Source organism: Ambystoma mexicanum, chromosome 5p (genome assembly GCF_040938575.1).
Source record: "Ambystoma mexicanum isolate Mex_15411 chromosome 5p, UKY_AmexF1_1, whole genome shotgun sequence".
Taxonomy (NCBI): Eukaryota; Metazoa; Chordata; class Amphibia; order Caudata; family Ambystomatidae; genus Ambystoma; species Ambystoma mexicanum.
Window position 1 is genome coordinate 24,127,661 of NC_090930.1, and position 27,099 is coordinate 24,154,759.

A 27,099-nucleotide genomic window follows, 5' to 3' on the forward strand; every position below is an offset into this window, starting at 1 on the left:
GTGGTCCTTGATGGTTTTAGAGGAACAGGGATGAACCTGTTTTGAAGAGGCTTTCATAGATCAGACTTGTCTAGCAACCTCGTCAGGGGTGAAAAGAGGAAAGGATGAGAAGGATGGTGGGAGGGTGGCGAAAGGAGGGTCAGCAAGCACAGATGGAGAGGGAAGAGGAGGAGTGCGGGTGGAGAGAGTGGACAGGAAGTCCTGGGTTTTTGAAATGAAGTGCGAGGCAAGGGCACTGCAAAGAGCCTGGGAGGCAACAGGAGGGGAAGAGACTGCAGCAGGGTTGGCCAGCTCCTTGCAGATTTTAAAGAGTTCAGCCGAGTTGTTGGATGCCGCAGAGACACGAGCTTGAATGTGGACTCTCTTCTTGGTGAGGACAGAGAGTCGGTATTGCCTTTGTAGCAGGCGACAGGCCAGTTTTTCAGTTTTTTCCTCTCAGCTGTCCTACACTTATGTTTAAGTGTAGCTAGGTCAGAGTCATACCAGGAATTGTACTTGGCTTTGGACTTCAAACGGATCCTCATGACAGGGGCAAGAACATCAAACGTATCAGAAAGTGAAGAGTAGAGCAGAGACAGGGCTGTATCAAGATGAGAGACAGCCAAAGGTGGAGGGGGGGGGGGGAGAAAGTGGCAGCAAAAGCCTCAACTGACACACGCTTCATGGGCCGGATGTCCGAGAAGGTAGGTGGCAGTGTTGGGGCAGGCTTGGCTTGCGGGGAAGAGAGGGAGAGATGAGATGAGAGGAGGGAGTGATCGTTCCAGGAGAGAGGAGTGGTCAGAGGGATGGAGAGGGGGAGGTCAGAGGAGATCAAGACATCGCACACGAGAAAGTCCATCGAAAGACATAACCTGGTGTACATTGATTCAGGATTAATAAATTGGACAAAATGAAACAGAATATACTGGAGTCAAGAAATGAAAAGGCCCTAAATAATACACAAGAAAGGGATCCTTGTTATTTTAAGATGGACTCTAGATAAAGGCAAGCCATTCCTACATTTAATTTCAGAGCCATCACAGGCAGAACTTGCCAGGACACTAAGCGGACCTAGGCCCACCAAATGTAAAGGTGATGCATGCCCAGCATACTAAGCAGACCTAAGCCTGCTAAATGGAAAGGTGATGCATGCCCAGCATACTAAGCAGACCTAAGCCTGCTAAATGGAAAGGTGATGCATGCCCAGCATACTAAGCACACCTAAGCCCACTAAATGGAAAGGTGATGCATGTCCAGCAAACTAAGCAGACCTAGGCCAGCTAAATGGAAAGGTGATGCATGCCCAGCATACTAAGCAGACCTAGGCCAGCTAAATGGAAATGTGATGCATTTCCAGCATACTAAGCAGACCTAAGCTTGCTAAATGGAAAGGTGATGCATGCCCAGCATACTAAGCAGACCTAGGCCAGCTAAATGGAAAGGTGATGCATGCCCAGCATACCCTGGAGACCTAGGCCCGCTAAATGGAAAGGTGATGCATGCCCAGCATACTAAGCAGACCTAAGCTTGCTAAATGGAAAGGTGATGCATGCCCAGCATACTAAGCAGACCTAGGCCAGCTAAATGGAAAGGTGATGCATGCCCAGCATACTAAGCAGACCTAGGCCAGCTAAATGGAAAGGTGATGCATGCCCAGCATACTAAGCAGACCTAAGCTTGCTAAATGGAAAGGTGATGCATGCCCAGCATACTAAGTAGACCTAAGCATTCTACATGGAAAGGTGATGCATGCCCAGCATACTAAGCAGACCTAGGCCCGCTAAATGGAAAGGTGATGCATGCCCAGCATACTAAGCAGACCTAGGCCCGCTAAATGGAAAGGTGATGCATGCCCAGCATACTAAGCAGACCTAAGCTTGCTAAATGGAAAGGTGATGCATGCCCAGCATACTAAGCAGACCTAGGCCCGCTAAATGGAAAGGTGATGCATGCCCAGCATACTAAGCAGACCTACGCCCGCTAAATGGAAAGGTGATGCATGCCCAGCATACTAAGCAGACCTAGGCTCGCTAAATGGAAAGGTGATGCATGCCCAGCATACTAAGCAGACCTAAGCATGCTAAATGGAAAGGTGATGCATGCCCAGCATACTAACAGACCTAAGCCCGCTAAATGGAAAGGTGATGCATGCCCAGCATACTAAGCAGACCTAAGCCCACTAAATGGAAAGGTGATGCATGCCCAGCATACTAAGCAGACCTAGGCCAGCTAAATGGAAAGGTGATGCACGCCCAGCATACTAAGCAGACCTAGGCCAGCTAAATGGAAAGGTGATGCACGCCCAGCATACTAAGCAGACCTAAGCCCACTAAATGGAAAGGTGATGCACGCCCAGCATACTAAGCAGACCTAGGCCAGCTAAATGGAAAGGTGATGCACGCCCAGCATACTAAGCAGACCTAGGCCAGCTAAATGGAAAGGTGATGCATGCCCAGCATACTAAGCAGCCCTAGGCCAGCTAAATGGAAAGGCGATTCATGCCCAGCATACTAAGCAGACCTAAGCCCGCTAAATGGAAAGGTGATGCATGCCCAGCATACTAAGCAGACCTTAGCCTGCTAAATGGAAAGGTGATGCATGCCCAGCATACTAAGCAGACCTAGGCCAGCTAAATGGAAAGGTGATGCACGCCCAGCATACTAAGCAGACCTAGGCCAGCTAAATGGAAAGGTGATGAATGCCCAGCATAATAAGCAGACCTTAGCCTGCTAAATGGCTTGGTGATGCACGCCAAGCATACTAAGCAGACCTAGGCCAGCTAAATGGAAAGGTGATGCACGCCCAGCATACTAAGCAGACCTAGGCCCGCTAAATGGAAAGGATGCACGCCCAGCATACTAAGCAGACCTAGGCCCGCTAAACGGAAAGGTGATGCACGCCCAGCATACTAAGCAGACCTAGGCCCGCTAAATGGAAAGGTGATGAATGCCCAACATACTAAGCAGACCTAGGCCAGCTAAATGGAAAGGCGATTCATGCCCAGCATACTAAGCAGACCTAAGCCCGCTAAATGGAAAGGTGATGCATGCCCAGCATACTAAGCAGACCTTAGCCTGCTAAATGGAAAGGTGATGCATGCCCAGCATACTAAGCAGACCTAGGCCAGCTAAATGGAAAGGTGATGCACGCCCAGCATACTAAGCAGACCTAGGCCAGCTAAATGGAAAGGTGATGAATGCCCAGCATAATAAGCAGACCTTAGCCTGCTAAATGGCTTGGTGATGCACGCCAAGCATACTAAGCAGACCTAGGCCAGCTAAATGGAAAGGTGATGCACGCCCAGCATACTAAGCAGACCTAGGCCCGCTAAATGGAAAGGATGCACGCCCAGCATACTAAGCAGACCTAGGCCCGCTAAACGGAAAGGTGATGCATGCCCAGCATACTAAGCAGACCTAAGCTTGCTAAATGGAAAGGTGATGCATGCCCAGCATACTAAGCAGACCTTAGCCTGCTAAATGGCTTGGTGATGCACGCCCAGCATACTAAGCAGACCTAGGCCAGCTAAATGGAAAGGTGATGCACGCCCAGCATACTAAGCAGACCTAGGCCAGCTAAATGGAAAGGTGATGCATGCCCAGCATACTAAGCAGACCTAAGCTTGCTAAATGGAAAGGTGATGCATGCCCAGCATACTAAGCAGACCTAATCCCGCTAAATGGAAAGGTGATGCATGCCCAGCATACTAAGCAGACCTAAGCTTGCTAAATGGAAAGGTGATGCATGCCCAGCATACTAAGCAGACCTTAGCGTGCTAAATGGCTTGGTGATGCACGCCCAGCATACTAAGCAGACCTACGCCAGCTAAATGGAAAGGTGATGCATGCCCAGCATACTAAGCAGACCTAGGCCAGCTAAATGGAAAGGTGATGCATGCCCAGCATACTAAGCAGACCTAAGCCCGCTAAATGGAAAGATGATGCATGCCCAGCATACTAAGCAGACCTTAGCCTGCTAAATGGCTTGGTAATGCACGCCCAGCATACTAAGCAGACCTAAGCCAGCTAAATGGAAAGGTGATGCATGCCCAGCATACTAAGCAGACCTAAGCTTGCTAAATGGAAAGGTGATGCATGCCCAGCATACTAAGCAGACCTAGGCCCGCTAAATGGAAAGGTGATGCATGCCCAGCATACTAAGCAGACCTAAGCCCGCTAAATGGAAAGGTGATGCATGCCCAGCATACTAAGCAGACCTAGGCCCGCTAAATGGAAAGGTGATGCATGCCCAGCATACTAAGCAGACCTAGGCCCGCTAAATGGAAAGGTGATGCATGTCCAGCATACTAAGCAGACCTAGGCCAGCTAAATGGAAAGGTAATGCATGCCCAGCATACTAAGCAGAACTAGGCCAGCTAATTGGAAAGGTGATGCATGCCCAGCATGCTAAGCAGACCTAGGCACGCTAAATGGAAAGGTGATGCATGCCCAGCATACTAAGCAGACCTATGCCCACTAAATGGAAAGGTGATGCATGCCCAGCATACTAAGCAGACCTTAGCCTGCTAAATGGCTTGCTGATGCACGCCCAGCATACTAAGCAGACCTAGGCCCGCTAAATGGAAAGGTGATGCATGCCCAGCATACTAAGCAGACCTAGGCCAGCTAAATGGAAAGGAGATGCATGCCCAGCATACTAAGCAGACCTAGGCCCGTTTAATGGAAAGGTGATGCATGCCCAGCATACTAAGCAGACCTTAGCCTGCTAAATGGCTTGGTGATGCACGCCCAGCATACTAAGCAGACCTAGGCCCGCTAAATGGAAAGGTGATGCATGCCCAGCATACTAAGCAGACCTAGGCCCGCTAAATGGAAAGGTGATGCATGCCCAGCATACTAAGCAGACCTTAGCCTTCTAAATGGCTTGCTGATGCACACCCAGCATACTAAGCAGACCTAGGCCAGCTAAATGGAAAGGTGATGCATACCCAGCATACTAAGCAGACCTAGGCCAGCTAAATGGAAAGGTGATGCATGCCCAGCATACTAAGCAGAACTAGGCCAGCTAAATGGAAAGGTGATGCATGCCCAGCATACTAAGCAGACCTAAGCCTGCTAAATGGAAAGGTGATGCATGCCCAGCATACTAAGCAGACCTAGGCCAGCTAAATGGAAAGGTGATGCATGCCCAGCATACTAAGCAGACCTAAGCTTGTTAAATGGAAAGGTGATGCATGCCCAGCATACTAAGCAGACCTAAGCCCGCTAAATGGAAAGGTGATGCTTGCCCAGCATACTAAGCAGACCTTAGCCTGCTAAATGGCTTGGTGATGCACGCCCAGCATACTAAGCAGACCTAGGCCAGCTAAATGAAAAGGTGATGCACGCCCAGCATACTAAGCAGACCTAAGCTTGCTAAATGGAAAGGTGATGCATGCCCAGCATACTAAGCAGACCTAGGCCCGCTAAATGGAAAGGTGATGCATGCCCAGCATACTAAGCAGACCTAAGCCCGCTAAATGGAAAGGTGATGCATGCCCAGCATACTAAGCAGACCTAGGCCCGCTAAATGGAAAGGTGATGCATGCCCAGCATACTAAGCAGACCTAGGCCCGCTAAATGGAAAGGTGATGCATTCCCAGCATACTAAGCATACCTAGGCCCGCTAAATGGAAAGGTGATTGCATGCCCAGCATAGTAAGCAGACCTAGGCCCGCTAAATGGAAAGGTGATGCATGCCCAGCATACTAAACAGACCTAGGCCCGCTAAATGGAAAGGTGATTGCATGCCCAGCATATTAAGCAGACCTAGGCCCGCTAAATGGAAAGGTGATGCATGCCCAGCGTACTAAGCAGACCTAAGCCCGCTAAATGGAAAGGTGATGCATGCCCAGCATACTAAGCAGACCTAGGCCCGCTAAAGGTGAAGGGGATGCATGCCCAGCATACTAAGCAGACCTAGGCCAGCTAAATGGAAAGGTGATGCATGCCCAGCATACTAGGTAGACCTACACCCGCTAAATGGAAAGGTGATGCATGCCCAGCATACTAAGCAGACCTAGGCCAGCTAAATGGAAAGGTGATGCATGCCCAGCATACTAAGCAGACCTAGGCCCGCTAAATGGAAAGGTGATGCATGCCCAGCATACTAAGCAGACCTAACTCCGCTAAATAGAAAGGTGATGCATGCCCAGCATACTAAGCAGACCTACGCACGCTAAATGGAAAGGTGATGCATGCCCAGCATACTAAGCAGACCTAGGCCAGCTAAATGGAAAGATGATGCATGCCCAGCATACTAAGCAGACCTAAGCCCGCTAAATGGAAAGGTGATGCATGCCCAGCATACTAAGCAGACCTAGGCCAGCTAAATGGAAAGGTGATGCATGCCCAGCATACTAAGCAGACCTAAGCTTGCTAAATGGAAAGGTGATGCACGCCCAGCATACTAAGCAGACCTAGGCCAGCTAAATGGAAAGGTGATGCATGCCCAGCATACTAAGCAGACCTAAGATTGCTAAATGGAAAGGTGATGCACGCCCAGCATACTAAGCAGACCTAGGCCCGCTAAATGGAAAGGTGATGCACGCCCAGCATACTAAGCAGACCTAGGCCCGCTAAATGGAAAGGTGATGCATGCCCAGCATACTAAGCAGACCTAGGCCAGCTAAATGGAAAGGAGATGCATGCCCAGCATACTAAGCAGACCTAGGCCCGTTTAATGGAAAGGTGATGCATGCCCAGCATACTAAGCAGACCTTAGCCTGCTAAATGGCTTGGTGATGCACGCCCAGCATACTAAGCAGACCTAGGCCCGCTAAATGGAAAGGTGATGCATGCCCAGCATACTAAGCAGACCTAGGCCCGCTAAATGGAAAGGTGATGCATGCCCAGCATACTAAGCAGACCTTAGCCTTCTAAATGGCTTGCTGATGCACACCCAGCATACTAAGCAGACCTAGGCCAGCTAAATGGAAAGGTGATGCATACCCAGCATACTAAGCAGACCTAGGCCAGCTAAATGGAAAGGTGATGCATGCCCAGCATACTAAGCAGAACTAGGCCAGCTAAATGGAAAGGTGATGCATGCCCAGCATACTAAGCAGACCTAAGCCTGCTAAATGGAAAGGTGATGCATGCCCAGCATACTAAGCAGACCTAGGCCAGCTAAATGGAAAGGTGATGCATGCCCAGCATACTAAGCAGACCTAAGCCTGCTAAATGGAAAGGTGATGCATGCCCAGCATACTAAGCAGACCTAGGCCAGCTAAATGGAAGGGTGATGCATGCCCAGCATACTAAGCAGACCTAAGCTTGCTAAATGGAAAGGTGATGCATGCCCAGCATACTAAGCAGACCTAAGCCCGCTAAATGGAAAGGTGATGCTTGCCCAGCATACTAAGCAGACCTTAGCCTGCTAAATGGCTTGGTGATGCACGCCCAGCATACTAAGCAGACCTAGGCCAGCTAAATGGAAAGGTGATGCACGCCCAGCATACTAAGCAGACCTAAGCTTGCTAAATGGAAAGGTGATGCATGCCCAGCATACTAAGCAGACCTAGGCCCGCTAAATGGAAAGGTGATGCATGCCCAGCATACTAAGCAGACCTAAGCCCGCTAAATGGAAAGGTGATGCATGCCCAGCATACTAAGCAGACCTAGGCCCGCTAAATGGAAAGGTGATGCATGCCCAGCATACTAAGCAGACCTAGGCCCGCTAAATGGAAAGGTGATGCATTCCCAGCATACTAAGCATACCTAGGCCCGCTAAATGGAAAGGTGATTGCATGCCCAGCATAGTAAGCAGACCTAGGCCCGCTAAATGGAAAGGTGATGCATGCCCAGCATACTAAACAGACCTAGGCCCGCTAAATGGAAAGGTGATTGCATGCCCAGCATATTAAGCAGACCTAGGCCCGCTAAATGGAAAGGTGATGCATGCCCAGCGTACTAAGCAGACCTAAGCCCGCTAAATGGAAAGGTGATGCATGCCCAGCATACTAAGCAGACCTAGGCCCGCTAAAGGTGAAGGGGATGCATGCCCAGCATACTAAGCAGACCTAGGCCAGCTAAATGGAAAGGTGATGCATGCCCAGCATACTAGGTAGACCTACACCCGCTAAATGGAAAGGTGATGCATGCCCAGCATACTAAGCAGACCTAGGCCAGCTAAATGGAAAGGTGATGCATGCCCAGCATACTAAGCAGACCTAGGCCCGCTAAATGGAAAGGTGATGCATGCCCAGCATACTAAGCAGACCTAACTCCGCTAAATAGAAAGGTGATGCATGCCCAGCATACTAAGCAGACCTACGCACGCTAAATGGAAAGGTGATGCATGCCCAGCATACTAAGCAGACCTAGGCCAGCTAAATGGAAAGATGATGCATGCCCAGCATACTAAGCAGACCTAAGCCCGCTAAATGGAAAGGTGATGCATGCCCAGCATACTAAGCAGACCTAGGCCAGCTAAATGGAAAGGTGATGCATGCCCAGCATACTAAGCAGACCTAAGCTTGCTAAATGGAAAGGTGATGCACGCCCAGCATACTAAGCAGACCTAGGCCAGCTAAATGGAAAGGTGATGCATGCCCAGCATACTAAGCAGACCTAAGATTGCTAAATGGAAAGGTGATGCACGCCCAGCATACTAAGCAGACCTAGGCCCGCTAAATGGAAAGGTGATGCATGCCCAGCATACTAAGCAGACCTTAGCCTGCTAAATGGAAAGGTGATGCATGCCCAGCATACTAAGCAGACCTAAGCTTGCTAAATGTAAAGGTGATGCATGCCCAGCATACTAAGCAGACCTAAGCCAGCTAAATGGAAAGGTGATGCATGCCCAGCATACTAAGCAGACCTAAGCTTGCTAAATGCAAAGGTGATGCATGCCCAGCATACTAAGCAGACCTAGGCCCGCTAAATGGAAAGGTGATGCATGCCCAGCATAACATGCAGACCTAGGCCAGCTAAATGGAAAGGTGATGCATGCCCAGCATACTAAGCAGACCTAGGCCAGCTAAATGGAAAGGTGATGCATGCCCAGCATACTAAGCAGACCTAAGCTTGCTAAATGGAAAGGTGATGCATGCCCAGCATACTAAGCAGACCTAAGCCCGCTAAATGGAAAGGTGATGCATGCCCAGCATACTAAGCAGACCTAAGCTTGCTAAATGGAAAGGTGATGCATGCCCAGCATACTAAGCAGACCTAGGCCAGCTAAATGGAAAGGTGATGCATGCCCAGCATACTAAGCAGACCTAGGCCAGCTAAGTGGAAAGGTGATGCATGCCCAGCATACTAAGCAGACCTAAGCTTGCTAAATGGAATGGTGATGCATGCCCAGCATACTAAGCAGACCTAAGCTTGCTAAATGGAAAGGTGATGCATGCCCAGCATACTAAGCAGACCTTAGCCTGCTAAATGGAAAGGAGATGCATGCCCAGCATACTAAGCAGACCTAAGCCCGCTAAATGGAAAGGTGATGCATGCCCAGCATACTAAGCAGACCTAGGCCAGCTAAATGGAAAGGTGATGCATGCCCAGCATACTAAGCAGACCTAAGCCCGCTAAATGGAAAGGTGATGCATGCCCAGCATACTAAGCAGACCTAAGCCCGCTAAATGGAAAGGTGATGCATGTCCAGCATACTAAGCAGACCTAGGCCAGCTAAATGGAAGGGTAATGCACGCCCAGCATACTAAAGCAGACCTACGCCCGCTAAATGGAAAGGTGATGCATGCCCAGCATACTAAGCAGACCTAGGCCCGCTAAATGGAAAGGTGATGCATGCCCAGCATACTAAGCAGACCTAAGCCCGCTAAATGGAAAGGTGATGCATGCCCAGCATACTAAGCAGACCTAAGCCTGCTAAATGGAAAGGTGATGCATGCCCAGCATACTAAGCAGACCTAGGCCCGCTAAATGGAAAGGCGATGCATGCCCAGCATACTAAGCAGACCTAAGCCTGCTAAATGGAAAGGTGATGCATGCCCAGCATACTAAGCAGACCTAAGCCTGCTAAATGGAAAGGTGATGCATGCCCAGCATACTAAGCAGACCTAAGCCAGTTAAATGGAAAGGTGATGCATGCCCAGCATACTAAGCAGACCTAAGCCCGCTAAATGGAAAGGTGATGCATGCCCAGCATACTAAGCAGACCTTAGCCTGCTAAATGGCTTGCTGATGCACACCCAGCATACTAAGCAGACCTAGGCCAGCTAAATGGAAAGGTGATGCATGCCCAGCATACTAAGCAGACCTAGGCCAGCTAAATGGAAAGGTGATGCATGCCCAGCATACTAAGCAGACCTAAGCCCGCTAAATGGAAAGGTGATGCACACCCAGCATACTAAGCAGACCTAGGCCAGCTAAATGGAAAGGTGATGCACACCCAGCATACTAAGCAGACCTAAGCTTGCTAAATGGAAAGGTGATGCATGCCCAGCATACTAAGCAGACCTAGGCCCGCTAAATGGAAAGGTGATGCATGCCCAGCATACTAAGCAGACCTAAGCCCGCTAAATGGAAAGGTGATGCATGCCTAGCATACTAAGCAGACCTAGGCCCGCTAAATGGAAAGGTGATGCATGCCCAGCATACTAAGCAGACCTAGGCCCGCTAAATGGAAAGGTGATGCATGCCCAGCATACTAAGCAGACCTAGGCCCGCTAAATGTGAAGGTGATGCATGCCCAGCATACTAGGTAGACCTACACCCGCTAAATGGAAAGGTGATGCATGCCCAGCATACTAAGCAGACCTAAGTCCGCTAAATGGAAAGGTGATGCATGCCCAGCATACTAAGAAGACCTACGCACGCTAAATGGAAAGGTGATGCATGCCCAGCATACTAAGCAGACCTAGGCCAGCTAAATGGAAAGATGATTCATGCCCAGCATACTAAGCAGACCTAAGCCCGCTAAATGGAAAGGTGATGCATGCCCAGCATACTAAGCAGACCTAGGCCAGCTAAATGGAAAGGTGATGCATGCCCAGCATACTAAGCAGACCTAAGCTTGCTAAATGGAAAGGTGATGCACGCCCAGCATACTAAGCAGACCTAGGCCAGCTAAATGGAAAGGTGATGCATGCCCAGCATACTAAGCAGACCTAAGCTTGCTAAATGGAAAGGTGATGCATGCCCAGCATACTAAGCAGACCTAGGCCCGCTAAATGGAAAGGTGATGCATGCCCAGCATACTAAGCAGACCTTAGCCTGCTAAATGGAAAGGTGATGCATGCCCAGCATACTAAGCAGACCTAAGCTTGCTAAATGGAAAGGTTATGCATGCCCAGCATACTAAGCAGACCCAAGTCCGCTAAATGGAAAGGTGATGCATGCCCAGCATACTAAGCAGACCTACGCCCGCTAAATGGAAAGGTGATGCATGCCCAGCATACTAAGCAGACCTAGGCCAACTAAATGGAAAGGAGATGCATGCCCAGCATACTAAGCAGACCTAGGCCCGCTAAATGGTAAGGTGATGCATGCCCAGCATACTAAGCAGACCTAAGCTTGCTAAATGGAAAGGTGATGCATGCCCAGCATACTAAGCCGACCTACGCCCACTAAATGTAAAGGTGATGCATGCCCAGCATACTAAGCAGACCTAAGCCAGCTAAATGGAAAGGTGATGCATGCCCAGCATACTAAGCAGACCTAAGCTTGCTAAATGGAAAGGTGATGCATGCCCAGCATACTAAGCAGACCTAGGCCAGCTAAATGGAAAGGTGATGCATGCCCAGCATACTAAGCAGACCTAGGCCAGCTAAATGGAAAGGTGATGCATGCCCAGCATACTAAGCAGACCTAAGCCCGCTAAATGGAAGGGTGATGCATGCCCAGCATACTAAGCAGACCTTAGCCTGCTAAATGGCTTGGTGATGCACGCCCAGCATACTAAGCAGACCTAGGCCAGCTAAATGGAAAGGTGATGCATGCCCAGCATACTAAGCAGACCTAGGCCAGCTAAATGGAAAGGTGATGCATGCCCAGCATACTAAGCAGACCTAGGCCAGCTAAATGGAAAGGTGATGCATGCCCAGCATACTAAGCAGACCTAAGCCCGCTAAATGGAAAGGTGATGCATGCCCAGCATACTAAGCAGACCTAGGCCAGCTAAATGGAAAGGTGATGCATGCCCAGCATACTAAGCAGACCTAAGCCCGCTAAATGGAAAGGTGATGCATGCCCAGCATACTAAGCAGACCTAAGCCCGCTAAATGGCTTGGTGATGCACGCCCAGCATACTAAGCAGACCTAGGCCCACTAAATGGCTTGGTGATGCATGCCCAGCATACTAAGCGGACCTAGGCCCACTAAATGGAAAGGTGATGCATCTTTGGCAGGATTCACGAGTGCAGCCGGTCTCTGGCACCAGTATGTCTGGCAGGGGCAGGAAGTGAGGGAGGTGCCCGAAACTCCCTGTGCTTAATCTCCTAGGAGACCCAAATGCACTCTGGCGTGATTGGCTGGCTGACTGTCCGGCAAGGACAGCCACCCTGCTGGGTGAGTGGCAGCTAGGCTGGAATGAAAGGGAGTAAACTGTTTAAAAGGTGAGTCTCTTGGACTGGAAAGCAGAGTCGACCACTGGAACGAAATAACCGAAGACGAGCTGGAAGAGGAGGTCGGCTGCTGCAACTCCTGGACCCTTGGTTTGCCAGTGCAGGAGTCCCCCGACAACCTCCCTCTTGTCCCCATGACTGAGGCTCAGAAACAGTGAGATCTGGAGGAACTGCCAGGAACCAACGTCTTGAGCTGCATCTTGTTCTTCATATTAAGGTACTGTGCCAACCCGATTGAGAGAGCTTACCTCTTGCGGTGAAAGTTCGTGGAACTTTCCCAACCTGCAGGCCTAATCAGCTTGTGACCCAACATAGGATTCTTTTTCGTACAAACTACTTCTGAGAACTTTGGCAAAGACTTTACCGTTCACTACAAGAGCTGCTCTTTCCTATCCAAGACACAAGTCCATTGACTTTGGCCTAAGGCTATTGAACTGAATCGAGTCCTCTAACGAACCAAAACTATTTGCACTGCCTAAGAAAGTATTTGTGTTCTACTCTATTAACTTGTGCATTTGCCCTCCTATTTAAAGTGACTGAAATGCTATTTTGCTCCTATTTCGGTGGAGCATGGTTTATTCAGAAACATATTGGTTTGGTGTTGAAGTTTGTGTATGATATTAAGTTCCCTCCTTCTAGTGAATGTTTTCTAAATGATTGTGTAATAAATTAATAAGTGTTTTACCAAGAAACCTTGAGTGCAAGTGTCTACTTGAACCACTGTAATTGTAGAACCTCTGTGTAACTTCTTGTACTGCTCACATTCCCTCTTGAGATAAGCCTGGCTGCTCAGCTCGCTACCACAAACTGTGTAGTACAGACTTATACCAAAGGTTGGTTTGCTTACACCTGTAGTCCTAATTGTATGTGGTGGTCCCAGAGGGTATTGCATGCAATTCTGCCTAACTCCCCATGGGAGCAGTTATAATACCATGAGATTTGTCACTGGGTGCACACAGCAGCTACAGAATATAGGGGTAAGTGTGGGAGCTTGTGCTGCCTTCTTTCCAATCTTTCCTAAAATATCTTACCAACTTTTGTTGTAAATGCAAGAGCACAAATCAGTCAACACCCCACTTACTACAGAGAGGCAGCCACTCTCCCCCTATTAATGGGCGAGTCAGCACCATATCTAGCTCCAGGAGACCTTCTGTGGGGAGCAGCTCACATCTTGTCCATTTCTGGTAGGTATCTTTTTACGCAAATGCTTAAGGAATGCTTTTTTTTTTAATCTGTCATCATAGCAAAAGAAATATTCGAGAAGTCCCAACTATAAACGTTGATTAACAGGAAGTATAACTGCTCCTTTAACTTGGGCTATCTAGTGCAAGCTCGAGACTAGTTGGACGACCTCTGCTTAATCCTCTCCCTTCTCCCCAAGATGATTCCAATAGCCCTTCTTAAGCCCTCCTGCACTTTACTGGTCCCCAGTCATTTCAATACAAGGGGTCCTCGCTTATTATACCCAGCCGATACGCATGCATATTTAAATCTTTATATATACATTTTCCAGCTCACATTTTCCATAACATTGTGTTTCTTAGTTGCACATGTTTGGGGATCAATGCGGCCCAGTTATCTTCCGTAGAACCTAGATAAATGTTAGGGAGAATTTTCATTGCTGTGTTAACTCCCTTCAATCTTAGAGACCCGCCGCTCTTTTGCTGGACTTAGGGATTGTGACTTTTTCCACCTGAATGAGTGGGACCTTTTTCTCACTCCCTCCTGTGTTTTTCCCCCGACTAGGATTTTTGTGTTTTACAGCTTTATGGAGTCTGACAAACTCCACAGGCATCTGCTTTTTGTATAGTGACACACAGCACCTTAGGTACAGTGCCACTGAAAGGTCCCTTGGACTTCTCTGAGTGTTTAAATACATTTTTCTTGGGTGAACTATCGTTGCAAAGAGGGGGGTGTGGCTACATGGCCACGGAGTAGGACGAGGTCCCGAGGAGCTCCTGCTGAGCCGCTCCTGATCCTGGAAAATATACATGCTCAGAAGCAGATATCAGGAAGAAACCAAGCTCCACACAAGCATAAACGCACAGAGCATATCGTGGCCGCAACTCCAGGAAATCGCAGCACGGGAAGATAACTGCAGGCTGCAGAAGATCACAGCAGGCATAGGGCAGAGCAAATAAGATGGCGGCTACCAAAGAACAAAGAGATTAGCGGTGAGATGGCAGACACGAAAGGAGAAGCCGTGTCGCACTGCAACCGAACAAAGACAGACCTTGGCTGGGAAGCGGAGAGGGGCCGCACCGAGAAGGAGCTCCCGACAGGGACACGTGCCGAGCCAACACAGAGGCTGCTACAATCCCAGAAAGTGTAGCAAATCTGACACGACGGAGAGGACACCCACAGGCGCCCTGCCGCGGTGAGGACCACGCACTGGCAGCCCCAGCGGAGAAACAAACTGAGGACCCCGGAGCAGGAATCCCAGAGGGATGAGTAAAGGAGCCACGAAACGACAACGGGAAGCGGTGAGCAGGCAAAGATAAGGGACAAACGCAAACGGAGTCCTGCGACCCAGGCGAACCAGCAGAACGGGCCACAAGCAGCTCAGAAGAGGCTCGGGAAGCAAGGCTAATGCGACATGGAACGGTAAGAGTCGGACAGGGCTCGCAGAAGCGCGCAGTGCAACCGCGTGATGCACAAGACTACACGGCGCCCGCAGCAGCCGACAACGCTCATGCGACTCCAGCTCACGGGCGCGATACCGCACACATAAACGTGCGGGCCCAGACATTAAAGTGGTCCCATTCGCCCAGACGCACACCCGGTCACAGCAAATAAGACGCAGTGAGGAGTCTGGTGCTCCCCAGACGATCTGCATACAATGAAAACTTGGATTGAAAACAAAATGGTGCATTGACCCCCCACAAGACCTCCCCACGAGCAAAAAGGAAGTGCACACAAAATGGTAAACAACTAATGAGAGCACAACGCAAGCCCTCAGACCCCATAGCCAAAGAGCACATAGATACAAAAAACTGGATGTGCGCTCAGAGGCGCAAACATAAGGGACCTAACAAAGGACACTGGCAGACGTATCACAGCAGGGCCAAGAAGCGAGACAACTATGGAGCATGCCATGCTGAGGCTAGGAGCGGACCCACGCACAAGGACATAAGGATGCCAATGCAAGGCACTGTTAGACACATCAAAAAGAGGCCCTGCGGCATGCAAAGAATCGACGGGCCAGACACAAGGCCAACAGGGGACCACGAACCTTGAAGGGCGGACACTGTGACACGGCCTAGTGAAGGCAGGTACACAGAGTCAATAGTGGTGACAGCAGCTAGGAGACGTGGGAGAGCACAACCCATTCGAGGGATTATACAAACAGCTTAAGTGAACCCAAACCCAAGCCTTCCCCATGCACCACAGTTAACTACACAACAAACCTGATGAGCCAGAGACTACACTCCCGATAACCAGAACTAAGACTCGCAAAACAACACTGAGATGGAGGATAAACAGACTAAGACGAAAGGGAAACAACCAACACTGGAGGAATACGCAAGAACACTGCAGCTGACGGAAGGGGCTAGGAGTAAGGAGAAAAAACCCCGCAGACACCACCCCAGAGCACAAAGATCAACAAATCCTGGAAGCAATTGCGGACCTGAAACTAACATGGGAAACTAAACTGGAGTCAGCCATGGTTGAACTTAAGGCAGCAGTTATGTTGCAATTAGACAGGGAACGAGCTTACAACCACGTCAAACTACTCGAAGGGAAGGACACGGAGGAAGGAAGAACGGTATGGATGACAATGGGAGACCTAAGAATAGTAACCTGGAATGTCAGAGGTCTCAACAGCTATCTGAAGAGAAACAAGGTGATGATGTACCCGAGAAGGCAAAAAGTAGACATAGCCTTATTCCAAGAAACCCACCTCACTAAAGAAAAACTAGAGGTGGTGAAGAAAAAATGGAGGGGGGACCACCATGGGAGCAACGTATTTGGCATATTCCAGGGGGGGTAATCACCTGGGTGGCGCCACATGTGCCCTTCCAGTTGCTACAGGCCACGGAGGAGCCGGATGGGAGGATGGTAGTGATTCGAGGGTTAGAGAACAGAGAACTGTGCATTATAAATATGTATGTCCCTAACCAAGACACAGTGGCCTATTTTAAGACACTATATAGTAAAATCAGCCCCCACATAGGAGGCGCGGTCATATGGGGTGGGGGCTTCAATTGCACGCTGAACCCCAAAATGGATAGGTCAGACACTAAACTAGATAAACCCATCCCCGCAGGGAAAATGCCACAAACTCTGCTGAGAGACTTCGGGCTGGAAGATATATGGAGGCATCAACACCCGAATGATAGGCAGTACTCACACTATGCTGCCCCACACAACCTTTACACGAGACTGGATTATATGTTCGCCGCTTCGGAACTTGCTGGGGAAATGACGGGCTCAGAATATAAGGCGAGAATATTATTGGACCATTCCCCCCTGGTCCTGAAGTGGCGACATCAGCCCCCTAGAGCCAGCATCCCAACATGGAGGCTTAGAGCCGAGGCACTGAAGTATACTGCATTCGGACCTAAGGGAGGAGATAATTGGGTATTTTGAAAATAATACAGAAAGTGTGGAGTCAGAGGGAACCCTATGGGAGGCCTTCAAGGTGGTAGTGAGGGGGGCGGCCATATCAAAATCTAGAGGGCTCCAAGGAGGTGTAGTGCGAGAGCTACAGGAGACAGAAAAGAAACTAGAAGTAATTATGAAATGAGAGGGCACCTCACAGGAAGATGCCGAACAGGTGAGCCAATTGCAACAGGCATGTAGTGGGCTCTGGGAGAGGCTATGCAACCTGATTTTTTTTTTTTTTAAGTTGTTCATTAGTTTGATAAACTATTGCAACATAATCATCATCATTACAAAGGTTAAAATTCATCATCTCATACTTATTACATTTTGTGTATAAATTATTTTTGCAGTCTTTCAAGAGCGTATCTTATTAAAAACAAAAAACAAAATGTTCGACAAATTTACTCATGATCTTTCCTCAATCTTAAATTCACAGACGAATTAACACAAGTTGCTTATGACATTAAATACAATTTTCTTGCATTTCTGTGCTTCCTTATGAAGAAGCCAATATCTTAATGCAAAACGACAAAGAAATGCAACCTGAATTACAAAACATAAATTGAAAGACAACACGCAGGCAGTGATAAACCGGGAAGGCTGCTCGCATGGCTATACAAGAACGAGACACCAAGACCAGCGGTTAGGGAGAAAACGGGAGATGCGGGCCAAGTCTGAAACACCCAAGAGAGTGTGAATGAGGGATTCCTTAGATTCTATAAACGCCTCTATGAAGATGCAGGCGAAATTGCAGAGCAAGAAATTCAAGAAACGCTAGAAGATATAGAACTACCTAAATTGAATGAGGAAGGCAGAGATCACCTGGATGCCCCAATCACAATAGAGGAATTAGAGATAGTGGTAATAAATCTGCCCACGAGCAAAGCCCCTGGGACAGACGGGCTCCCTTGTGAATTCTATAAAACGTTTAGACAAGAAGTGCTCCCCCCGCTACTGGCACTGCTAAACGAGGCCTTCGAGAAAGGGAGACTGCCGGAATCCCTGAGGATGGCAATGATTACCTGACAAGCCAACCACAGAATGTGGGTCGTATAGACCCCTATCCATGCTAAACCAGGATAGTAAAATCCTCACAGCCGTATTGGCGAATAGATTGAAGAGGGTAATAAACAAACTCATACACCCCGACCAAACTGGATATCTCCCAGGCAGAAGCATTTCCGATAACCATAGGAGGCTCCACCATATTATACAACAGGGAGAGGGAGACCCAAGTGAAATAGCAATAGTCTCACTAGATGCAGTGAAGGCCTTTGACTCCGTAAGGTGGCCCTGGATGATGGTGGCATTGAGAGAATACGGGATGGGACCTGGGTACCTGCGATGGGTAAAAATGGTGCATTGATCCCCAACCGCCAGGGTCAAAACGGGAGCGATCATTTCAGATAAGTGGCAATTTAGCAGAGGCACGAGACAGGGCTGTCCATGGTCCCTGATGCTGTACCTCCTCGCGCTAGAACCATTAGCGATCTAATTGAGACAGCAATACGAAGAAATAGGGATCTATACTAAGGGGAGGCCACACTTGATATCATTGTATGCAGATGATATGCTGCTGTACCTGCGGTACCCAGAAGAGAACTTGCAATACATCCTGGAGGTGATGGAGCATTACGCGACTGTCGGGCATAGCAGTGAACCCCAGAAAATCGTGCATGTTCCCCTTGGGGAGGTACAGGGGAGTCCCACGGGAGAATTTACCTATCTTGCAGATAGCCTGGGAGACTAAGACATTCAGGTACCTGGGGATTAACATATATCACAAGATTGAGGAGGAGCATACATTTAATACGGAGAGAGCAGTGGTGGGAATCAAGAATAGCATGGGGTTCTGGGCAAAGCTTCCCCTGGCCATGGTGGGAAGGGTGGCCTTGCTCAAGATGGTAGTCCTACCTAGGCTATTACATTGTTTCGTAAACATTCCGCACATGTTGCCCAACCGTTTTTTCATTAAACTCGAGAGCATATGCAGAGGCTTTTTGTGGCACAACTCCAGAAACACAGTGGCCCTATGGTAACTACAGAACACACATGACAAAGGGGGCATAAACCTGCCAAACTTTGATACCATTTGGCAGGGCAGTTACAATATGTCGCTAGGTGGCTGTCGGAAGATGAGACAGCAGAATCTAGTTTACTGCAGGGTGAATGTGACCCTTATTTTCTAAAAGAATTGATATGGTTACCCAAACTAGAGCTGCAGGGGAGACAAAGATTGCTGGAACTGGGCTGGAAGACATGGCTCAAAGCGTGCCGAGCTATGGGAAACCCGACCCCATACTCCCCGCAGGCGCCACTTGTGGCGCTAGGCGGGGGTGGGGTGAGCAATTGCGGAAAAGGATCCGCAAACACTGGGAGCCGGTGGGTCTGGCGACCCTGGGAGATGTATGGCAAGAAGGGAAGGCATTGGACTTTCAAACGATAGTAGATGAGACTGGGGTACACATGGGGCAATATATCACGTATACTAGAATAATCAAACGGATGAAAGAAACGTGGTCTGAAATAGCACTAGCAGAACAACCTGACGCTGCCATAGAAACCATGTATGATATCTCGGAGAGAGGGCACAAAAAACAATCCGGATCTACAAACCGGTGATGTCCAGAGTGGGAAAGGAGCTGCTCCAATTGAGACTTGACTGGGAGGAGGAAGCGGGAGAACCTATGCAAGACGGGCAGTGGGAAAGAGCTCAGAGATATCACAAAAAGGTATCTAGAAATGCAAGGCTGCAGCAGATACAGTTATATGTCACCCACAGGGCATACATAACCCCCAGAAAGGTCGCTAGATTTGGTAATAAAGAAGAACAAAAATGCCCCAAGTTCAGGGAGGGGTTTGCCGGGATGATCCATATGTTCTGGGCGTGCCCAGAGGTGGGAACATTCTGGGAGGAAGTTAAGCTACAATTATCTGAAAAGAGAATTAAGCTAGAGGTGAGCTCTATATGGGCATGCATGCTGGGGGGATTCACCAGACCACGCAACCTAAAAAATGTTTGTAAACTCAAAGACCTGGCCTACATCCTGGCCAAAAAGAGACTAGCCATGAGCTGGAAAGCAGCCCAAAGACCTAGACTAGAGGTATGGTGGCACGACCTCCTGAAACGGGTGGAAGCCGAGACAGTAGCATGGTATGAGGCAGCCGACGGGGAAGATGGCGAAGTGGGGCCTCTGATAGCATGGAGACAACTGGTAGCCTCATTGTCGGGACCTTCCCATGCCAATTCTAGCTAAAATGAGGAAGGGGATGAACCCCAGAAGAAGGGTAATCCGATGAACGGAAGTGGAAGCTCGAGTTAACATGGGGGCAGGGGGAAAGACAGTAATAAAAAAATATGCAAATGTATGCTTAAGGAACTTGTAACCGAAAATGTTGGGTGTGATGGTTATGTTTTGTTTGTTCTAAAAATCAATAAAAATGATTTCCAAAAAAAAACGATTGTTCCCAAGAATAGTAAGATCATCCATGTTTTACTTTTCTCTATGTGGGACTAGCCCTATGTGGAGTGTTGGGGGGTTACTTAGTCATTCCTTATCCCACTTCTCATGTAAACATTTTTGTTACACTAACCTACTGTAAATAGCTGGTGGCAGTGGTTTAATTTTACTACCAGTGTGCATTTCTGCACTACAGCACCAATGGGTGTCCATTTTTCCAAAATGGCCCCCAGTCTTCTTTTTCAACATTTTCTGTTTGTTAGTTTCTTCTGGGATTTTACTCTGTTAGTTGATGCAGGTTTGAGTCCTTTGTGTGTTTTGCCTTTGGCGGGCTTCAGCCCGGAAGCCCACCCAGACTCCAGTGTGTCTGGAAAGGTAGGAAGTGAGGGAGGGTCCTGAAACTTCCCTGTCCTTTGTCTCTAGGTGTGCCCGAGTGAAACCAGTCCTGATTGGCTGGCTGGCTGTCCTGAAACGACAGCCACCCTGCTGTGTGATTGACCTCATAGGCTGTGAATGAATGGGAAATCAGATAAAAAGTAAGGATTTTTGGGACTAGCGGCAGAGTCGACCACTGGAGAGGAACGTGAAGAAGGCGACCCTGGGGACTTTGAAACCGTCTTCTCTTCACATCATCCGAAGAAGACGTGAAGAGAAGCCAGCAGCACCCTTTTGGACTGCAAAGTGCCAAGTGAAGCCCTGCAGCTTTGCTGACCCCGTTTTCATATCGACTGAGAAAGCCCTCCCTTGGGCTTGTGGAACCAACTAGCCTCAAGCCAAGCTTCCATTTGGCGCAACCCCTGACTTGCTGTGCCTCACCAGAGCTGCAGAAGCCCAATGCCAGGGGTCCTGTGACCATTGCCGAGTGCATCGTCTTGCGAAGTCTGAAGCTGGACAAATCTTAATGGGCATCCCGAGGACCCTACAGAGACCAGATATATTGATCCAGAGTCCCCTCACCAGAGTCCAGTACCAAGGAAGCAAGCTTCTTCCAACCACAGATATTCGTTCTTCATTGACGCAGAGGAAAAGGCGCCAAAACACTGGAGAGGGACTCCTCAGCTACACATCTCCTTTGATTCAGCGGCACTTCAGAGTACTGGCGCAGGAGCCCGCCAGACGTCCTTCCTTTCGTCACCACGACCAAGGTTCAGGAACAAGGGCCTGTCAAGTTGTAGCAAGGAGGTACCCAGCTGGAAAATGGGTCTTCAAATCACAGGTAGTGCAGGGTTTGGGGTGTGTTAGGGAGAATTCTCAGAAATGTGCTAATTCCCTTCTACCTCGGAGACCCCCAGCTCTTTTGCTGGGCTTTAGGACTTTTAATTTCCAACCTGGAGAGAGCGAGATCTTTTTCCCCACTCATGTATTTTTATGTGATTTGGACTCTGTGTTTCTATTGACTTTGGAGTCTGACAAACTCCATAGGCATCATCTTTACATTTCTGGGGCCTGGGTCCTAAATCCCCCCAACTATCCCTCTGTAAATAGCTCCCCTCCCGAGCCCTTCGCTCCTCCACTTCTAACTCCCTCATGGTCAGTCGTTTTTCAAAGAAAAGAGCTGGGGGTAGCTCCCGGTCTTCGGCTGGGGCCTCCCTTTGGAACAGCCTCCCTGCCACATTGAAACTTGAGGAAAACCATCTCCGGTTCTGTAAGCAGCTCAAGACCTTCCTCTTCGCTTCTGCCTTTGCCCCTCTTCTCCCCTGCTGATCGGTTTTCTCTCTCAGCAGTGTGCACCTGGCCACCCTCTGTCCTTCGGGCCCAGTTACCTACTCACCCTGCCACCCCTTGCACAGGGTCTGTATCTGTACCCATACAGGCCCCCACCCACTATTCCTCTGCACTTCAGATATACCCCATCTGCTTAACCTAGCACTTGCCACTTGCTGGCTGCACTACCACTGTTTTATCACTTATTTATTTTACTTATTATTTATTTATTTTGTCTCGCCTCTGTTCCGCACTTTCCACTTCTCCCCCCTTCCATGCACTTTACCCTTTCCCTTGCACTTGCACGTTCTCAGTGTCACTGGGCCTAGTAAGATCATTGTTTTTTTGTTCTCCCCTATTCCCCTCACTTTGCCTGGTCGCGCTCTGAAACACTTGTGTACGAGCGCAATAAGAATAAAAATATAATTTAATTTCATTTTATTGTGACACACGGCACCTTCAGTGCAGTGGCACAGGGAAGTCTCTTAGCTTACCCAAAGGTTTAAATATCTTCTCTTGGTAAAACTACTATTTCCAAGAGCAGTGAAGTGAAATTGACTTTAGTTACATTTTGTAACTTCCTAGACCCAGCACACACTATCTTACCATGGGGTGCTGGAGGGGTTACTTAGTATCCCCTTTGTCTTGTTTCTCATGTAACATTTTAATGTTTCCCTTTCTACATTTAATGGCTGATGGCAGTGGTTTACTTTTTACTTCCATTGAGTGTTTCTACCGCGGGCTGCGTTCGCAGTTGCAGTAAGGCACCCATGGGTGCCCAATTTGTCAAAATGGCCCCGTATTCCTGTATTTATCTACATTTATTTTTTGTCATATAAAACGATAATTTGCAGACAGTGTTCTGCATTTATTCTAATTAAAAAAATGCATTTATTAAAGCACACAATGCCAGCTCCATTTCATCCATAACAACAAACCGTTCCTCCTGTGACTGCTACTGCCTTAAGATATTTGCTGTCAGCAATTTGAAGAACTTTAATGCTATTTTTATACAAAATTTGCACTCTCCATGCTGCCAATCTGCTATGCGATTGGCCTGCGATGTATGAGTGACATCATAGAGAACCAGACAGAAAGACTTGTTTTTTTCTGTTTTTATAAATAAATACAGACAGAAAGATTGAGTTCCGTTTGTTTTTATGTGTCCTTGGTTCTAATGAAGACTTCTCATCAGTGCTTACCTTGCTGATCGGAGGTGTGCTTCTCTTTCCCTTTTGACAGACCCAGGACGCTTGATATACTGGGTTTCTGCAACTGTGGAACTGGCAGGTTCACTAGAGATCCACTGCGATTCAGCCCTGGAGAAGAAAAAAAAATGTAGATTCAGAGCATAGCACATTCACAAAAAAACAGAGTTTGTTGTCTAATACTTCAAAACAATCTGTTCAGTGGTGTCTACAAGAGGAACCAAACCCCTTTGCACCTCAAACTCTGTGATCCAAAGGTCTACACATTCGCAGAGTAAGCAAAAATGTTTTTTACTACTAATAATAGTTTTGAAGCTCAATATCTGGGGACAGACAAATAGGATATCCATGGTTGGATTCAGAAGCAATGATCTGTGTCCTGGCCTTCCTCCCAATCGCCTTCAGCCCGTCCTACTCCCAGCACTTGCCCTTGGGCACCACTGGCCTGTGTTCCCTCACAGGCCTGCACTTATTATATCAGCAGATGACCACTCTTTACTACGTGACCTCTGCCAAGCACTTACCAGTTCCAGGCAACTTACTACCTGGCACTTCCCCTTCTGGGGAATTTCCTAGCACTTGCCCCCCTTAATCCACCAACCCCGCCCGCCCCCACCACTCCTTCCCCTGTCCTTTCTCTCTCTCTCTGCACGTACAAGATCTGAATGCTCACAAGGCCTAGTAGGACCACATCTATCCTGTTCATTATTGCATTCTATTGTCTTTGTCCCATGCTCCCTCCATTGCCATGTGGGCGCTTTGAAACACAATGTCTTGCTCTGAAAGCGCCTTACAAATGCACAATAAAAGAAAACAATAACATTAATATTTTCACCAAATAAAACTAATGGGTGTGTTCATGGAGACTGTCCAATGACGTCAATTGAAAGAAGACTCACACTATGCCCGACCCCAGTGTCCTCATCAGATTGATTTACAGACTGTCCTATCTTTTAACAGCTGGGCTAGCTACACGCTCTGCAAGGCCACTTGGGGAAGAGGTGTGGGCCGCATCTGCCTACATTCGATGTGAAGCTGAAACACAATTGTTACAATTAAGTACCCGGATTCCTTTGCACCATGAGCCTGTGTTAGGCAAGATTGTATGGCGTAACCCTGTGGGAGACACCAGCCTGGTCCTCTTGGCAATAGGGAACCCGACCTTTGGTATAAGCATGTACTACACAAGTTACTAGAGTGACTGAGCAGCCAGGCTCATCTCAAGAGGGGTCAATGTGAGATGTAGAGGGGCAAAATGGGTGATTCACAGTAACAAGTATTCAAATAACACTTGTACACAAGGTTTCTTATTAAAATATTTAAAATAGGCCTTCTTTAGAAAGGGCAGATACAACAATAAAATACACTTCAAAAATACACTCCTTCAATTTCAGTTAAGTAAGTAGATGTCCTTTTGGGATGTCGCACACACGATTCCCACACCCGGAGGTAACTTCAATAGCTAGGACACTGTGGACATTGATTTATCACTTTAACACTTAATGCAATGCTGAAGTTATGGAAAAAGGAAAAGGTTAGGAAGGAAACAAAGGTTAATACGTTTCTCTGAACAGGCAAGTACTTTTCAATCTTCCAATTAAGTATAGGTTAACCCTTTCCCAGCTATACAAGTAATTTATGTATAACTTTTTGAGGGACAGAAACAGAAAGTAAGAGGGTCAGAAGAGTCTGCATGGAGCCAGGACAGCCAATGTCAATTGAACAAAGTCTATGGGAGCTGAGGCACTTCTTGTAGATAGCACAAAAGTCTTGCACAGGGTTATATAGAGAGTTGGTAGAAAATAATCACTGCTGGGCCACAAGCTCGGAGGCTTGTGAAAAACAAAGACGCATGCAACTCTGCAAAGTGCAGCTAATGCCAGTCTCCAGTGATAACAAGCAAGCTACAAACAACAAGAGGTAAGTACCCTTTAGTTAGACAGTACCTTAGTTCTGAAGAAAAAGGATCCAGCTGGCTTCTGTTCCTGTTGCAGTCCTGCAGATCCTGTGTTCCTGGCCCTCAGTCGTGGGGACAAGAGGGAGGACGTCTGGGGACACCGGCACTGCTGTTTGAAGGTAGGTGGCAGCAATGGGCTTACTCCAGATCAGCGGCACTTCATGGTTTCAGCTACCGCCAAATAGCACCACTGCGGTTCTTGGACACCTTGTGGGCTCCCCTGTTGAGGTGGCTCAGGCTTGGGTCACACTGCTTCGGGAGGGCCCTCTGGATATTCCTGGAGCTTGGGTCCGACTTAAAGACGATGCACTCGTTCCTGGTGTTCCTGTCCCCTGGCACTCTGTTCCAGCAGCAGCAAAAAGGTACACCTAGCAGGGGCCGGGGTTCCAGTCAAGTTTGTCTTGGGGTCAGTTGGTCCCACCAACCCAAGAGAGGAAGTCATCCGTTCCGGGCTTCTTTAGTCTATACGAAAATTGAAGCTTCAGCACTGCAGCAGGGCTTCACCGGGCAAACCATGGTCCCGGAGGGTGCAGCAAGCTTCTCTTCCAGTTTCTTCTTTGGTTCCTTTGTCCAGTGGTCGACTCTGCCTTCTCTCCAAGAGACCTTGCCTTTTATGCAGGTTTCTCCCATTGATTCTCTGCCTGTCACTCACACAGCGGGGTGGATGTCCCCCAAGAACAGCCAGCCAATCACCATTGGGTGCATTCCTGTAGCCAAGGAGACCAAGCGCAGGGAGTTTCGGGCACCTCCCTCGGTTCCTGCCCTGTCAGACACGCTGGAGCCAGAGTCAGGTTTCAGCACTGAAGCCCGCCAAAGACAAAACGAACAAAGGGGTCAAACCTGGCTTGGCACGCAGAGTAAAACCCAAGAAAGACTTAACAAGCAGGAAATGGCAAAAAAAGAAGACCAGGGCCATTTTGACAAAATGGGCACCCATGGGTGCAATACTGGACCCATGGGTGCAATACTGCACCCATGCGGGCAATACCCATTGATGTCTTGATCTCCTCTGACCTCCCCCTCTCCATCCCTCTGACCATTCCTCTCTCCTGGAGCGATCACTCCCTCCTCTCATCTCATCTCTCCCTCTCTTCCCCCCCAAGCCAAGCCTACCCCAACACTGCCACCTACCTTCTTGGACATCCGGCCGGTGTGTCAGTTGAGGCTTTTGCTGCCACTCCCCCCCCCCTCCACCTTTGGCTGTCTCTCATCCCGATACAGCCCTGTCTCTGCTCTACTCTTCAATTTCTGATGCGCTTGATGTTCTTGCCCCTGTCATGAGGATCCGTTTGAAGTCCAAAGCCAAGTGCAATTCCTGGTATGACTCTGACCTAGCTACACTTAAACGTAAGTGTAGGGCAGCTGAGAGCAAATGGAGGACTTCCTGTTCATCCTCTGACAAACTGGCCTGTCGCCTGCTAGAAAGGCAATGCCGACTCTCTGTCCTCACCAAGAAGAGAGTCCACATTCAAGCTCGTGTCTCTGCAGCATCTAACAACTCGGCCGAACTCTTTAAAATCTGCAAGGAGCTGGCCAACCCTGCTGCAGGCTCTACCCCTCCTGTTGTCTCCCAGGCTCTTTGCAATGCCCTTGCCTCTCACTTCATTTAAAAAACCCAGGACATCCTGTCCACCCTCTCCACCTCTTCCCTCTCCATCT

At 48.6% G+C, this 27,099-nt stretch overlaps 1 protein-coding gene across 5 annotated transcripts in view; it reads right to left on the reverse strand.

The window, feature by feature from the left end:
• Positions 1-27,099, reverse strand: part of TAF1 (TATA-box binding protein associated factor 1) — a 1,380,965-nt gene that overhangs the window by 1,070,167 nt on the left and 283,699 nt on the right. For all 5 annotated transcript variants that reach the window (XM_069612352.1, XM_069612355.1, XM_069612353.1 and 2 more), the window contains exon 9: positions 23,478-23,594. In XM_069612352.1, the coding sequence (XP_069468453.1) occupies positions 23,478-23,594 (117 nt within the window). The remainder of the gene's footprint in view (positions 1-23,477; positions 23,595-27,099) is intronic.